Source organism: Panthera leo, chromosome A3 (assembly GCF_018350215.1).
Source record: "Panthera leo isolate Ple1 chromosome A3, P.leo_Ple1_pat1.1, whole genome shotgun sequence".
Lineage (NCBI taxonomy): Eukaryota > Metazoa > Chordata > Mammalia > Carnivora > Felidae > Panthera > Panthera leo.
The window spans coordinates 34,139,600-34,157,101 of NC_056681.1; the positions used below are offsets into that span (position 1 = coordinate 34,139,600).

General features: G+C 38.7%; 1 protein-coding gene across 1 annotated transcript in view; it reads left to right on the forward strand.

Annotated features, from left to right (window-relative positions):
• PLCB1 (phospholipase C beta 1) overlaps positions 1–17,502 on the forward strand; it is a 697,918-nt gene that overhangs the window by 220,984 nt on the left and 459,432 nt on the right. The window contains exon 3 of the mRNA XM_042931600.1: positions 12,817–12,885. Coding sequence (XP_042787534.1) covers positions 12,817–12,885 — 69 coding nt within the window. The remainder of the gene's footprint in view (positions 1–12,816; positions 12,886–17,502) is intronic.

Here is a 17,502-nt window from a genome sequence, read left to right on the forward strand (position 1 = left end):
TTGGCTTTCCGTGTACTCTAGTGCCATAATCTCACTAGCTAGGAGAGATGGCATGCCCCTTTGTTCCTCTTTAGCCTCCTTGCTCCTGTCCTCTTTCTTCTTTCCTTCCTTTCCTCCTTTCCTCCTTCCTTCCTTCCTTCCTTCCTTCTGAGCTTTCTTTCCAGGAATATCTTTTGACATATATCAGAAAACTATAGACTATTACAGAAAAAAATATTTTAAATGCTTTTGCCTTATTTGTTCACATTAGCTAAGAACCTACTTAATTCATTTATTTTTTTTCCAGGCTGCAGTTTAATTCAACTTATACATTGGTCTCTCTGTCACTTGTACTAGCATTCTCTTTCCTTAACTCCATCTTTGTTTATTCTCATTTCAAATTTCCTGTCATTGAATTTTTGAGAGATTCTATATTTCTCACCAATTGATAGAAATAAGCTTCACTGTGTTGCCACCTTGCAACCTTTTTAATAAAGGTAGTAAATGGTTGGTTCCCTTAGGGAATTTCTTGTGAAAGTCAAGACCAAGATGTATTGGAAGGAGATAAATGTCTTTTATTAGTTGTCTTTCTTTGCTTTGTTCCTGCCTACTGTTCTGAAACTGAAATTGGAGTAAACATAAGGCCTTGTAAAAGAGTTTTTACACGATATTTTCCTTCTCATTGTTATGTAGTACAAATGTGAAACGTATAGCTATATTGCTCCTTTGTTCCCTTTTTGGCTCTAAGCTCAAGAACTCCAAAAAGATCATTTGCTCAAACTTCCTCTTGACAAGTAGCCCACTGCCCACCTCCCAGATCTGTCCAGATCTTACTCTGGTAACAAAATCTTTCACTCTCTTGTAAAACATTTCACTTTTTAATGAACTCATAGAAAGATCATAAAAATTTCCTCCTTTCCACATTAGCAACTGAAGTCTTATTTGTGTATGGACAATTTTAACTCCCAATTTCATCTCTCTCTTCTACATCTGGGCCAACTCTGAGTTAGCCCAAAATTCCTGGTGGGTAAGTCTTCTGTAGTCACTTGTCCTTGAACTTTTGCCTTGCAGTAAATATTAGCTTGATCTCTTAATGATTACCAGGTCTTTTCTTTCCCTTCTTCCTACAGCTCTCTCCTCTCAAGGACTGTAACTCTTCAGTTTCACAGTCTTCCCATGTGTTGTCTTTCAAATCTGACCTCATCCCACTCTGAGTCCAACTCTGATTGTGTTTCACTTACTCCCTCTCCATTCACAGAGAGGTGGTAATTCTAAATTAATACTGTTTGTGAGAATACCTAGAAAAGTAATGCTGTCTATATGAAAGCTTTGTGAAAAGTCATCTTCATTCATTTTTCAGTAAAGTTTTGATGGAATTATGAAATGAATCTTTTTTATTCATCTTTAGAGTAAAATTTGTGTGTTTCTGATTAAAAAAAAAAAAAAGCTCGAGTAGTAGGTGGTTGAAACTGGAATAAATCTTTACCAAAAGGAAAGTGACCTAAAATATAGTGGATAAGAACATACTTCTTTTTAGCTCTGAATATGACAAAAATGAACTCTGGTTTGGGAATTAGGTAAGCTGATGCTTTTTATAGTTTTACTTTTTTTTTTTTCAGGGAAGAAATATTTCTCCTTTAGAATCAGGCACTGACTCTTAATTATGATGTGGTGTGGCAGAACCTTTGAGAAAACTATTTACACATCAGATTAGATGATATATACTCATATGTCCATTTCCCAGGAAACAAAGTATTTTAAAATCTGATTAAGAATAATACAAGATAAAATACAGCATACAGTGACTGAGAACTCTCTGAAGGAATGCTTGTTTAGTGGATTTATAATGATTGTGATTATTTTTACAGAAAATTTGAGAATTCCAGAAATATACAAAAATCTATCAAAAGCTGAAGAGAAGGATTAACATAAAAATGTGATTTTTTTAAAAACCATGATTCAGAATATTTTTAAGTTTAACGTTGTTTTCTAAGTTGATTATTTGTAAATGATAGCTGTCTTGGGTCATATTCTCCAAACAGACCCAAATGTAAGTGGTTGTTTGCAAGAGATTTATTAAGCAAGGGCTCCTAGAGAAGCCATCAGAGAATGGAGGAAAGGAGAGTTAAGAGGAAGAAGCCAACCAATGGTGAGCTTTGAATTGAAGTCCCCACCTCAACCTGGGGGTTTGCTCTGCCCAAAGGCAAGATTGCTGGGCTTTTATGCTTCTGTACCTGGTTGTCATGGGATAGGAGCTCTCTGAGGGGAAATAGTCTCCCAGGACAGTTCCTGCTGTCTCTGCATCTGGGTTAGTGGCTCTACTAGGCCAAAGGTAATCAAAGGCTATAGCTGTCAACTGTTAGGAAAGAAGTGTGCAAACACTGGGGTGGGGGGGTGTATTTAACTGGTAAAGGGGACCAGCAATGATCCAGGTGGGCATCAGACTTTCTAGAGGAGCTTTATGAAAATTTTCTGAGTAACTGGAAAATGAGCCTGGATTTAGTGAGCTTATTCAATCGTTTATAGTTCTTGATATGAAGAGCTAGCCTCTTTTGTGTACTTGCATTAGTGTTGAGATTGATCAACAGTTGAAAGAAAAGGAGTTTACTTCTGATGAATTTACAGCACATAGGCAGGACATTGAGGATGATTTGTTGATCAACTCAGTGAATGTTCTTCTGGGGAAAACACTCCCCATTAGACATATCCAGGCCTTATCCCTATTAATTAGCATGGGGAAAAATCTCAGTTGGATTTCTTTGTCTTACCAGAAAACCACAAGTGATCTGAAAAAGCAAGTCTTCTTTGAAAAGAAAAAAATAAGTGCCATATTATTGCATACCTGTCAACTTAAAATATTGTCAACTTAATATATGTCAACTTAAAAAATATATGTCAACTTAAAATCTCATTTTGGAAGGTAGATTAACTCCTTATATTCAGGATGTCCTGTGAGATTAAAAGGTCATCAAAATCCTGTGGTTGCTGCTTTTGTTGCATCCCATAAGTTCTGGTATATTTTGTTTTCATCTTTGTTTATCTCAAGATAGTTTCTAATTTCCCTTTGATTTTTTTTCTTTGATCCATTCATTTTTCAAGAGTGTTCTGTTTAATTTCCATGAATCATAGTTTTTTGGTTTTTTTTAAGCCTTAGAATGTCCTTGATGAAGCAGTAAATTTCTATTAAGCCTTAAAAAAATATTTTAGTTGCTAGTACATGGGGAGGAGCCTGGCAGGATAAAACACATACCTTAAGGCAGAAAAATATGTGATATATGTTGGAATAAATAGCTGAAGGAGAAAAATGAGTCTATCTGCATGGAATTTACAAAGTGGCTACCAGGGAAGGCAAGAATAAATACCATTTTCACATACTTAAGAAAATTTGGAGGTCACTAGGCATGCCATGAGAATGTGATTAAAGAGAAAAGACTCTCGTGAGTTTGAACCTGTGTAGGGCTCTGTGCTGACAGCTCAGAGTCTGGAGCCTGCTTCAGATTCTGTGTCTCCTTCTCTCTGTGTCCCTCCCCCACTCATACTCTGTCTTATCTCTCTCTCTCAAAAATAAATAAACATTAAAAAAATTTTTCTTCAAAAAAAAAAAAGAGAAAATGTGGGGCGTGGGGCACCTGGGTGGCTCAGTCAATTGAGCGTCTGACTTTGGCTTAGGTCATGATCTGACGGATGGTGAGTTCAAGCCCTGCATCAGGCTTTCTGCTATCAGTCCAGGCCCACTTCAGATACTCTGTCCTGTTCTCTCTGCCCCTCCCTGGCTTGTACTCTCTCAAAAATAATAAATAAACATTAAAAAAAAAAAAGAAAAAGGATATTTCAGTTGTCAGCCCAGATGTGTCATGTATAGGGTTGAATCAACACATCTGGAAATAGGCCAAGCATGTTTAGGTCCTCCCCTTGACTTTTCTAGTCTCTAGGGTCCAAAGTGAAATCACTGCTTCAGTCTATAGTGATATTGATGGTACTACTGAAGACACTAGTCCGAAGAAGACTTTTTTCAGTTATATTATCAGATCTGTAATTGCTTATATGACTCCGAGGCAGTTATTTTTTAAATGGATCTGGGTAGCATGTCCAGTGTCCTACAGACTGTCCTACAATAAGCTGTAGCCCTGGTTAATTTGTCTTTTCTATGGGCAGTTGCTGTCTTCATTTAATATCTAGGACACAGTTCTCAAATTCCACTTTGCATCTGAATCACCCCAAAGCTTAATTAAAGTATAGATTCTGGGCTCCACCTCAGAGGTTCTGATTCAGCTAGTCTATGGTGGAACCTGAGAATTTGTGTTTTTCACATATTCCAAGGTGTTATTGGTGCTGATAGTATTCCAGGGACCACACTTTAAGAACCACGGAGTTAGGGAAATGAAAGAATTTAATTCATATAAGCAGATAGGTGCTATGCTCAAATATTACATTAAGGTAAGGTTAAAGGACTAAAGTAGCTTGCACTACCAGATAAAAAAGCTTAGGTGGCTGTTTATCCATAGTGAAATAGGTGTAGACCAGAGATAACATTTTAGACGATTTAAAGGGAAAAGCTGGCTACATGTACATCATCTGGACTTTTCAAGTGGAAACAGCTTATGTGCCTGATTAATGTATATCACTTCCATATTTCATTGCAAGTGACTTTTTATGGAGATCAGATTGTAGGCTCCCACAAAATATCCACAAAGAGAGTTTTAAGCATTTATGAAACTATTTGCCAAGTGATGGATATTCTTTCTAATTAATCTTATTGGCCTGAAATGAGGACTTTTGTTGAGCACAGGCATAATAGAAAACTGTGACAATGCAATCTTTATCACTGTTGTCATAATTAAAAAAAATATTTTCAGGGGCGCCTGGGTGGCGCAGTCGGTTAAGCGTCTGACTTCAGCCAGGTCACGATCTCGCGGTCCGTGAGTTCGAGCCCCGCGTCGGGCTCTGGGCTGATGGCTCGGAGCCTGGAGCCTGTTTCCGATTCTGTGTCTCCCTCTCTCTCTGCCCCTCCCCTGTTCATGCTCTGTCTCTCTCTGTCCCAAAAATAAATAAAAAACGTTGAAAAAAAAATTAAAAAAAAAAAAAAATTTTCAGTCCGTAACAAATGCGATACCATACTTCTCTGTAAGAATGTGGTGAATCCCTCCATGCCTGTTAATAAATTAGACATAGGAAAATAAAATATATTGGTTATAAGCATCCAGTATGTTCCTGATTTTATTCAACTTTAGAGCATATACAGGTTTCCACAGTGATTATGTAGAGGTTTTTCTGTTTGTTTTTTTTTTTAAATAGTGTCAGTGATGTAAAGTTAAAATAAAGCCAATTAGTATTGTTTTAAATTATACCCGTTTTCATTCATCATTTTAAACAGTTGCGAGAAGATACTAATGCTCTAGAACCTTGGAATCATGTATGGCATTTCTGTCCCTGCTCCACCCCATCCGCGACCTCCCTCCCCTGACCTGCCTAGTCCATTGATGCATTAGGTTATATATGCATCCAGTTATAGACATAAATGCTGTTGGAATTGTTTTATTAATTTTATGTCCTAATAAAGCTTTGGTGCTATGGATATAATTTTATGTTGGCTTACAACAGCTTTAACTTAAACAATTTTTATTATTACATGAATATATAGAAGTTTCTCAGGGAGCTAGAGAAGGAAGTAAGAAGGAAATTTGGCTCTTTCATAACTAGGGGCTAAACTATGTTTTTGGTTTTCCACAGAAAAAATTAGATATTTGCCAATAAATTTCACGCTGCCTCGTGGGGACACGGCCTGTTAAAATTAGTGCCATATTCTATGTATCATAATATTTTTTTCCTTGTACATGAACAAAACTGTGTTCTTTTTAAAATTGGATCACTCAGTTAATATTCCTGCTACTTTGTCAATATTGAAAAATAATTCTTTAGAAGAAAAAAATAGGTCTGGGAGAATGGGGATTCTTTTTCCATTCTTTACTCAGTCTCAGTGATATGGGGTAATTGATATGTTTTCTTTTGGTCTCAGTTTCCTAATCTGCAATCTGTCCCAGCACCATAAGTCTGTGATTCCATTAGAGTAATTGTTTCCTGTAGGTCATATTCAAAAATGATGACAGTATTGCAATCATTTTTATGCTGGGTGGAGTGCCAAGGTATGTGAATTCATTTACATCCCTTTTTAATTAAGTGCATTAAAATATGGAAACAATGGGGGCAGCATATTTGTTATCTACAGCTGCAAAACACATTACTGGAAACTTAGTGGCTTGAAACAACAACCATTTTTTATTTTACAGTTTTAGTAGTTCAGGGTCTCACCTACTTGGAGTCTTACAGGCTGCATTAAAGGCGTCTACTGGGCTGTGTTCTCATCTGGAGCTGGAGTTCTTCCAAGCTCATTCAGGTTGTTGACACAATTCTGTTCAGACTCTGCCCTTTAATTCTTAGACAACACACAACACAGGAAACAGGTGATCATCTCTGCAGCTTCAGGTCTCTCACTCCTAAATCCTCTTTGGAGAGACTCACCCAGGATACCTCCCTTTGGTTAAGTTTAAGGCACTTGATTGAAGACTTTAATTATACTTGCAAAATCTTCACATTTGCCATATAAAGTAACATCATCATGGGAATGATAGCCTCTCACCTGTGCCATATTCTGTTGGCTGAAAGCAAGTCTTGGGTGCTGACCACATTCAAAGGGTGAAGATTGGACAAAGGCCTGGATCAGGGCACAGGAATCATGGTGGCCACCTAGGAGTTCTGCTTACATCAGGTAGGCAAGACGCTGAGATTTGTGATGCCATTGTAGAACCGAACAACAGTTGTCACTCAACTTTTCCATCAGTTCTCTCGTTTGCACAATGGAAGCTGTCATACTCATGTCACAGTGGTGTTGCAGAGCCTGATGAGATAATGTATGCCAATATTATCTCTTACAATTCTTGGCATATTGTTGGTTGTCCATTGTTAATAGTCATGGTTACTATTGCTATTATTAGTATATTACTTTGACTTTGCCTCCTTTAGTGATAGGAACCTCTCATTGAATCACTGTAATTTTTCAGTTTTTATTTTATTGGCTCAGACTATGTCAATAATTACAATACAACCCATAACCCATGAACTATGTCATTGTTTCTTCTCCATTTCAAATGTTAATCTAATTTTGCATTTAACTGTGAACCACAAATGTGAAAATTGGTTTTCTCTAGAAGTGGTCTTTCTTATTTTGGTTTCAAGGTTTTATAAAATATCTCTGGGGTTTTAGATTTTCAGATACTATTCTTTTGTTTATTTGCATTCTGTGTTTTTCTTCTAGATGCGTTACCTATCCATTTTAGCCTTTTCTACTAGCATCTTTTCTCTTTCACCCAGAATGGGAAATGTTGCAAGCATAAGATGTTATATGTACACAATAGTTCTTTCCTGTTAAGTGGAGATCTTAGCTTAATACTTCACTTTATTTAATAGCAGCCCGATGAAGAAGGTGTTGCTGGCATCTGCTTCTCTGTTTGACAGACAAAGATACAAGGCACAAACATCTGTAGTAAGGGGCTTAATAATGCACAGATTACAAATGATAATTCCAAGTTTTCTGCTCCCTAGTTTTATGGCATTTTCACCATTTTAAACCTAGCTTGGTTTCAATAAAGAAACCCAGTTGTATCATCTTTCTCTTTTCTCTGCTGTGGTTGGTTTTGATAACCTGTGCACCTCATTTCCATCGGTGTTTCATACACTGAGGATCCAATACAGACTTTGGGGAAAAAAGACAAAAATGAAGGCTAGAGAACAAAGGAAATAAGAGAGTGGGAGAGAGTGCGGGGATTTTTTTTTTTACTGAGAGGTACACTACACAGATTTTTACTCCCTCAGAAGTGGAATAAAGTAAAGGAACAAAGAATTGAGTCTGCTTCATCTGCTTCTCTTTAAATTAAAACCCTTCATTAAAGGATTCCAAAATAGTTTTTTTTCTTTAACATTGGGCATTTTAGGGAGGTTTGACAGTCAATAAAACATATTAATGTCTTCTACTTTTGGTAGATCGAAGTTGAACTTAATGAATATACCACATGTGGAGGTATCCATAATCACCCTCCCCACATGCCCAGCCATTAATATCTTCTCTGTGAAATGTTTGTGACTGTAATTGCTGCTCTGATTATATATTGTGTGAACTTCAAGTACGTTATTATATCGGGTGACTAATGGAATTTGGTGACAATGCACAGAAATTGGTATTCCGGAAAAGAGTTGGTTTTTAAACTGTATTCTTTCCTGAGTTTGCAGTGCATTTCATGGCTCATCTACCTCACAGTGGGTTCATGGCTGATGGATTGAAATCTTTCTGCTGAATAGTAAACATCAGAGATAATTTGGTCTTCCCTTAGCGTTTCTCATCACTCATTCAAAATATCAAAAATAAGTACTTGATTACTGTTAATTCACTTTCATCTGTACTGACAAAGGGAGAAGGTACATCTGTCAACACTTTAGTGGATATATGGGGATGGGGGGTCCTAGGAGTGTGGTCTCCAAGCTCTGTAGGGGGCCACTGTATGCCTTGGAAATAAAGCGGGTCTACTAGTCCATCCTTCCTTTACTGGCCAAGGTAGGGCACCCCAATCCTCTTTTCATTGTTGGATGGGCTTAGAGGTGAAAGAGAACCAATTTCCTTCTTTTGCTTTTCTAAAGATATCTTTAATGTTATTAAGTATAAAGCAAAGGTTATATAGCATAGCATTTTCAGCAAACATAGAGCAATTTCAGTGATTGCTTGAATTTTTGAACAGAGACATTTGCTTTTATAGGGTGAAATTTAATGCTAAGAACCCTTATTAGAGTAGGTGTTGATGCCATTTGTCATTCAGTAGTTTTTCTTCAATTAAATTGAAGCCTAGATTCACCACAAGGCACACCTTTGCACTCAGGAGGTAAAATATTTTTATTTCACACTTATCTGTATAAAGAAATGACAGATGTCGATTCTTCATACAACATATTATAACATATAAGTAATGTATAATTTTATCAATCATGTTCATCTAAAAAGCCTTATAATAACAACCCCATGAATGAGTATATATCAGTGCTTTGACAAGCACTGGTGTGGTCTATGGACCAACAGCATCCACATCACCTGAGAACTTATTAGAGATGCAGATTCTCAGGTCTATCCCAGTCCGGCTGATCCAGAAACTGATGGATGGCACCCAGCCAGTCTGTTTTAACAAGTTTTCCAGATGACTGTCATGCAAGCTAAGCTTTGAGAGCCATGGGTATAGAAAGTGTTATCATACTCATTTTATAGATGATACAGTTGACGCTTGATGTGTCCCATGATTGGTTGGATACATGGCCAGTTAATTTTAGGGCCCTTCCTCAAACTCAGGTTTTCTACTTAAACATCATGTGACCTTCCTCTCTTAATGAGTAAAAGATAGTGAATTCCATAAAGCCGGAAATCAGTATCTCTTAAATGAACCGAGAAAGGGACCATTTCACTGCTTTCTAATAATGAGAGTAAATTGTTAAAACTATTAACTGGAGAAAATTAACCTAGAAAAAGTTTTAATGACATAAGCAACATATTGTGGTCCTGTGCATTGGGTTCCTCATTTTCTTTTTAGTGGAAGCGAGAATAGAATGTAGTTAAACCCCAGGGGGTAGCTGTTGCGTGTTAATAGAAGTGGGAGACACTATTTTAATCATCGCTTTCTACTCGAATGAGTCCATTGGACAGCTTTTCCACCTGGGTCTTTCCCATGCCACATTACCCACGTTGATGGTGCCCTGCGGTGGTTTTCCTACACACACAATTTTACACACAGGCGAGAGAAATTTCTTAGACGCTGTGGTATCGGAATGAATCCCCAGGGCAGCTAGCGTTAAGTACCCCTCTGTGACTTGGGGAATGAACATTTCCTCTTGAGCTGAGAGTAGAAAACAGTGTTCATTATCTGTAATATAAAAGTCTATATAATGACTCCTGCTAAGATCTAGTTCTTTGTGAAGTCACTTTGGGTTTTGTGTGTATAAACAATTAGAGTTTAAGGCTTTGTTTGCTCAACTGGAAGGAATTTCCTTCGATAGAAAACCATGATATAAGATGAGGTAAATGTGTTATGTATGTGTGTATGATTTTATTCTGCATATACGGAAAACATCATGTAACATATATGGAAAAGTGTGACAAACATAAATGTCAGCATTTTATGGATAATTTTAAAGAGGACACACATGTAATAACTACCAAGTCCCAAGCGTTTGTGATAACTGTCCATGCATCCCTGCTGTGTATCTCCCATGGCTTGTAGTTTTCTGCACACAATTCCTGCCTCTGTGCATTTGCACCTACTGTTTCCTCTTCCTCTAACCCTCCTTCCCGACCAGAACACAGAATTATAAGGCTGGCAAACTGTTTCTCGCCCTCGTGTATTAGCTGAAAAGATGCCATAGTCCTTTGTAGCCCATGTCTCAGTGTACTTTGAAATGTCTCCTTTAAAGTATAGTAAGTGGTTTTGTGCATGAGCTGATCAAAACAGCTGTTTTCTGCATTGTTGGTGTCGTTCCTCAGTACCAAGCCGGTACCTGCCACATAGCAGCATTTGACAAATAATGCACCATTGAACTAATGACTGGCATTTCTACTTGGATGAACCCCTCACACCAACATCTCCAAAATTCATTATCATTTTGCCCAAACTTCCAAGTCCCAATGGGGAATATGGAAACCCTAGGGCTGTTTATGACTCCTCTCTTCCCTGTAGACAATTCTACCTCCATGTTATGGCTTTCATCTTTCTTCCAGTTACCTCTACCTTCATTTGATCTCCTGTCTCTCAAATGTCCACTTGGTTCTGGTCTTCTGGTTGAAGCTTCTTCAAGCTTAGTGCTCTTCCTGCTTCTCTCCTTCCAGCACGGGTTTTGGTTGTCTTGCTGTGGAGGTAACAGACCCAGACCAGCTGTTCCATCGCCTCGAGTCTGAGGACTTCCTTATGCATTTGCCTAAGTGAATCATTGAGTCCAGCATTGATACCATTCTTTTCTAACACTGATAAGGTGACCTTCACTATTGCGGACGGTACAGCCTTAGAGGAATTGTAGTACCAGATCTTCTATCCTGCAAGATCTTTGCTGGGTTGCTCTCCTCACACCCCAGGGTTTGGGAGGATTTCCAACAGTCACACCTGGCAAGGAATGGGTTAAGGGATCCACTAAAATGGGGACAAGCAAACTTATAAGTCCAGGGTGAGCAAAAGAAAAGAAGGCCCTGTTTCTTGTTCACAAGAACAAGCTGTGAAGCTTGGGCTTCACATATAAGTGCGCTGGAGCCACGTGTTCTGTTGGACCTGCTGTGTGGTCTTTCATGCCAGTGGACAGACTCCACCCCCACCCCTGTGACTGCAATCATGAAATCAACCTCAAGTGCAGGAAAATAATGAGACCCTTTTACATGGAACATTTGGAACTGGTGGCAGCTATTTGAAGGAATTGTCTGGGAACCCCAACTACAAGTACTTGGGGATATTAGGGCCCATAAGAAATTACACCCACTCGTGTTTAGAGGTTCTGAGCAGCAGAATGATGCTGCAGTGCCTCCTGTAAGAAGAAGGGGATTAGAGGCCTGCGTCCAGCTGTCTCATTGTCAGCATGAGTCAGATGCATGACTGTTCATTGCAATGCAGCTCCATCTCGCCAGCGTAGAGTCTCCTGTTAACTTGGCGATGTGCATTGTCACAACACTCATGGCTCAGTGTCCTTAGCTGGACTCTCAGGGTTTCCATCCTTTTGCCCATATCCCTTTCTGGTATCATCTCCCATGACTTTTCTTCATACGTTCTAGGCCCCAGTAATGGAACTCTGAATGTTACCTGTGAAAATCCCCTCCCACGCTGCCATTACATTTTCCCTGTGCTGTTCCTTCTTCCCGGGTGCCTCTCTATCCCCTTCTGCCTCCCTACCCTTTTCCCCTGCAGTGTTCTCCATCTCTAAGCATTTCTAAGCATCCATACCTCAAGGTTCTGTCCAAACCTCTGGTCCTTTCTTGTCTAGATATTTTCCAGTGTTATGCCTTCCAACTCCTTTTCTCCATGCTCAGTGACTCCTTCATGGACTTTTTCTGAGCCCTGGGGGAAAAACTTTCTTTTCTCTGTTGACTCCCATAGCAGTTAACTTTATAGTTGGCATTAACACACCCTCCCTTGTCTTATGCATATACATTTCTTTACTCCCCTGTTTGACAGCAAGTCCATCCAGAGGAGCTATCACATTTTATGTATCTTGTATCCTAGAGTAACTTGCATATTATGGGTGTTCAGTAATATATAATGAATAAATGAAAAGATCAAGGCATAAGATATGAGTGCTAAAGGCTGGAGAGGGGGCAGGTAGGTGAGGCAGATTCATCTCTTTCCCTTGGCAAGGTGAACTGATGGGAACATCTCTTTCCACCACCCCCTATCCCCATCTCCCATGCCACTCACATGTCCTCACACTCAGACTGACTCTCAGGATTATTTTTTGACCACGGGGCAGGAAGGCATGGTTCATGATGATTTAGGGGACAGCTCATAGTATAGACCGGGGACCCTGACCATGCCCATTATACTTTCAAAATGTCTCAGCATATATATTAAATTGAGCAGTTAGTGGTTAGCTATCTTGTTGTTTCCACTCCAATTCGATTGATAAAGAATGTGAAAGAAAAAATATCCTAACTGCAGAGAAATCTTCAGGCAGGTCTCAAGATAACATGATTTTTTTTAAAGAGATGACAATGATATAAAATAATGAAAGGAGATCTGTGGGGATGCTTAACAATTTCACATTTTTGCCTTCCAGGAGACGGAGCTGTTAGATCTCAGCCTTGTCAAGGATGCCAGATGTGGGAAACATGCCAAAGCTCCCAAGGTAAGAAGTGGAGTGTTGTGCACCCGCCAGATGCTGCTTTGAGGATTTGGCCGTGTCATGGTATCAATTAATTGCCCCAGTTAAAAGTTTCTCTGTTGTAGATGTTGTAAAACACAATAAAACAGCCAGTCCTTCCAGAAGCCTGTATGCCCTAAACATTTCCACTTTTGTTCAAAGAAGGCAACAGTGAGTAAAAATATAGGCAGTTGGACACGGAGACTCGCTTTCTGTCCTCTAATTTTCGTGTTGCTTGAAAAATATATAATGAGGCCAAAGTTTCTGGGTAATTCTAAATAGTTAAAATGTTCTTGAAGTTACTTGGAAACTTCCTGGAGCCTCATATGCATACATGAACTAACTCTTAGACATGATGAATAAGACTGTAATTCAAATACTTTATAAGTAATATCACTTCATCCAAAAAGCCAAAGGGTGTGAAGTCCTTCTATAAATGTTACTAGTGAAGACCCGGGGAAGTTTGGGATCAGTTGTGTGGCCTGTCAATTTGTTTTTGTCTGAAAACCTTACTGAAGAAATACTCAAAGCAGTGTTTGTGATTTTATTTCCTTTTTTTTTTTTTGAAGATTATTTAACAAATGCTGAGTAAAGAATATACAAATTTTTTTAAACTTAGATTCCGGTTGAGTATAGTAACAAACTGCATTGACTTGCCTGTACAGTGGGAAACTACTCTTTATTGTATTCAAATTTTAGTACGTTAAATACTTCCTTTCTAGCAAAGATAATATTGTCAAATAAGGAAGTACAGGTGCCATTCAGGAACTCTTACCTCTTACCAAAATTGATATAAAACTAGCGATTTTCTATTTGAGTATCTGCCTGCAACTTTTGTTTTATTCTTTAAAAGTCAAAATACTTTCTTTGACATCAAAAATTATCTGTTGCTGTGGAGAAACAGAAAGAAAAAAAAATCACCTGGAAGGATCATTCTTCAGATACATAACAGTGCAATATTTGCTGGCAAATTCTGCCATGGAATGAACACCCAAATACTGGTTTTACTGCTGTAGGAGTTAAGCTGATCTATAGGAAAATGTGAAAAATGAAAAGACAGAAAAATCTGAATTATTTTCAAGAAGGTTTCTAGATCTGTTTTCATGTGCAAATAGTCTATTAGTTGTGTTGCTCTCTTCATAATATAATCAAATTTTAGTAGTTTGGTCTTTTAATTTTGTAGCAAGCTTATCATTATTAATGCTTCCTTGATGATTCAGAATTGTTTAATGTTTAGTGTAGGAAAGAAGTTCTTTCTTCTTCTTTCCCCCCAAAACATTCCAGCCATGTTTCAGGTAAGCCTGTTAGTTCCAAGAACTGCATTGATAACAGAGTTATAAAGTTTGCCTTTAAATGCTAGTTCATTGGCCTAACTTGAAATTTGATGATCAATATTGATGATAAAGACTACTGCTGCCTACACTCCCGTAGAGCCCCCTTTGTCTGCAGGCATCAGAGGTGGAGTTGGCATCTCTGCCACCTGGAGTTTCTTTCTGGCTTCCCTCTCTCTCTTTTATTGTAGCATTCAGCCTGCTGATCAGTTCAGTGTTTCATTTATGGACGCGGTTGGATACGTGTCTATTGAATGAGGATAAATGAATAGAACTAGGGTCTGTGCTATGCTCAGCTGATAAACCACTATTAGGTCCTAAAATATTTCTCTTAAGGACAGACTTGGATACTCGGAATACTCTGACCTTTACTGTTTTGTTTTGTTTTCTTTTGTTCCCCCCCCCCCCCCCCCCCCCCCCCCCCACTTAAGATTGCTTTCTCTGTGGATTATCTGTGTCCTTGGCATTTTTCCACTCTGTTCCTTGCTGGTGTTCAAGAACTTCAGTCTACTTTAATATTTTAAAACCTGGGTTCTGTTTTGTGACCTTCCTGAGACTCAGGCTTCCTCATTGGCTACATGATGATAATGATAACAACAACAATAATAGTAACTAAGATAATAATGAATGGGCACTTCGTATCATTACTATAATGGCTAAATTAAATAATTCCTTAGGAAATCTTTAGCAGAGGAGTTCTCAAATTTGACTGCCTGTGGAATCACCTCAAAAGCTTTAAAAAATGGTAATTTCTGTTTCCTAATCCCAAAGATTCTGGTGCTACAAGATTCTAACGGGTGTTGTAGTGTGGATATCAGGGCTTTTGAAAAGCAGATTTGTAGCAAAATTTGAGCACCACTGACTTAACAGATCACTGATATTTAATAGGCACTCATTAAATATTAGCCACTATTGTTGGTATTATCATTGTTATTTTTATATTTAATATTAAAAAAATTCAATCATATTTGCAGGAAGTCAGGTTTTAATTTCACTTTATGTGGAAAAGTTTATGTTGTAAAGAGAGATTGAATTGCGGGGTTTGGATGAAAGTGGCTTTGTGGATTGATAGGCGAGAAAGAAGTTGATATGACTCTCAGTTTAGAAGTCTTTAAGCTGCAAGGGGAGCCTGGGCGGCTCAGTCAGTTAAGCATCTGACTCCTGATTTCAGCTCAGGTCATGACCTGGCAGTTCGTGGGAGCAAGCCCCACATCAGGCTCTGTGCTGACAGCATGGGGCCTGCTTGGGATTCTCTCTCCCTCTCTCTCTCTGCTGCTTCCCTGCTTGCTTGCTCTCTCTTTCTCTCTCTCACTCAAAATAAATAAACTTTAAAAAAAAGTCTTTAAGTTGCAAAAGAAAACCCCAGCTCAAACTGGATAAATAATTAAAAAGAAAACTTATTAGAAATGATTGCAATGTATTGAAAATTCCAATGGAAGTCTCACTCAGCTGCTCAAAGACTATCACCAGGGAACAGATACTTCTTTCTCTTGCCAGTCTGGCTTCCAAGGTGCCAGAGGCAATTTCTCTTCCATCCTCAGGATCCCATTGGTGGCCATCCTCCACTCACCATCACTGGCACCTCCCGGGTCCCCCACATTAGCAGCAGTTCAGTATGGGGATCAAAAGAGAAACAAGCTTCCCACGTATAACCACCTTGTAGAAGAAGGCCTATGGCCGGAGGGGGAAAACTAAATAAGAGGAGACCATAGTGTTGGCTGGAACAAAAGCAGTAGGACTGATGGCATAAGAATAAAAAGTGTCAGGATAGCAGTATGGAGTGAGACAAGCCCAGTAAGGATGAGGAGTCAATGGAACATGAAGACAGATTGAGTGGAAGACTTTCTGCAGGGGTTTACAGACCATCAAGGAAGGAAGAACATGTGTGGAGCAGATATTATTTATCAAAATACTCAGGCACCCCTCAAATATTTATCTGTGCATGCATATTATTTTTGTTTTCCACAGCATCTCATTACATAAAAATTCACAATCTAGCTGAAGACGAACTGTTTTCTATGCCTGCTGTGATTGGAAATAACATTTAGAAGAAATGGAGAAGTGTCTATGTGCTGCCCTGTTAATGAATTTTAAATGTCGACTCCCAGCACAGTATATGAAATTCCAGATCGGCTTTTCTGTATACAGCCTTTGTCCTAGTTATCAGTTTCAAAATTTCTCACTGGAGAGAAATTGGAAGATTTTTATCCACATATAAAAACGTAAAAGAAAAAAAAAACCATCTTGTCCTTTGAAATCTAAAAAAATGTATTTATGTTTCCTTCTTTGCTCTCTCTCTCCCTGCCTCCCGGGCTTATAAAGCACGTGTAGAGACAAGGTGCTCTCGGATGTGCCTCTTGCGTGTGCTGGGTACACATATTCTCTGCATGTTCATTTCAAAAGGAGCTTTTTTAAAAAAGTAAAGTTTATCCCTGTGGTTTCTCTGGGTTGCTGACCCAGCAGATCAGTTTAGTGGCACATGTACAGCATTAATAAAATGAAATAGATCTGGCTAGAATGAATGAAAAATATCAGCGTTTTGTGCAGAATAAGTTTGTTTGGTGAAACTTCTTTCATGCATGTGAATGTGTGTTCTGGATCAACAAAAAGTGCGTTTTTTACTCTACACCATGTCATAAAGGTTTAAAAATGCTGCTGAGAAAGATAGTTTCTTTATCCTCAGGATTCTCAGGATGTATTTTATCTATAGGTGTATTTGAAAAGTAGATGGAGCCAGAAAACTGGAGATGTGGGTTTGGATGCCAGCTCAGTCAGTAACCTACTTCTCTCTGTGCCTCTACTTCCTCATCGATGAAATGGGGCATGTGGGGGCCACAGGGTTTTAGGTGTGGAAGTTGGGTTAACCCTTGATTCCAACTTTTAAAATGAGAAGTTAATCAAGCCAAGGCACTCCGTCTTGTAGATTATAAAATTAATGTTGAACAAGTTTGTATCAACTAAAACTTCTTGCATTGGTCATAGGAAACCAGGTGCACTTAATAAAAAATCAGGTCACATTCTAACCAAGGTAAGGTGCAATGCAAACAAAAATAAAAGGAAGGAAGAGGGGCGCCTGGGTGGCTCAGTCAGTTAAGCGCCAGACTTCAGCTCAGGTCATGATTTCTTGGTTCGTGAGTTTGAGCGTCGGGCTCTGTGCTGACAGCTCAGAGCCTGGAGCCTGCTTCAGATTCTGTGTCTCCCTCTCTCTGACCCTCTCCAACTCTCACTCTTTCTTTCTCTCAAAAATAAATAAACATTGAAAAGTTAAAAA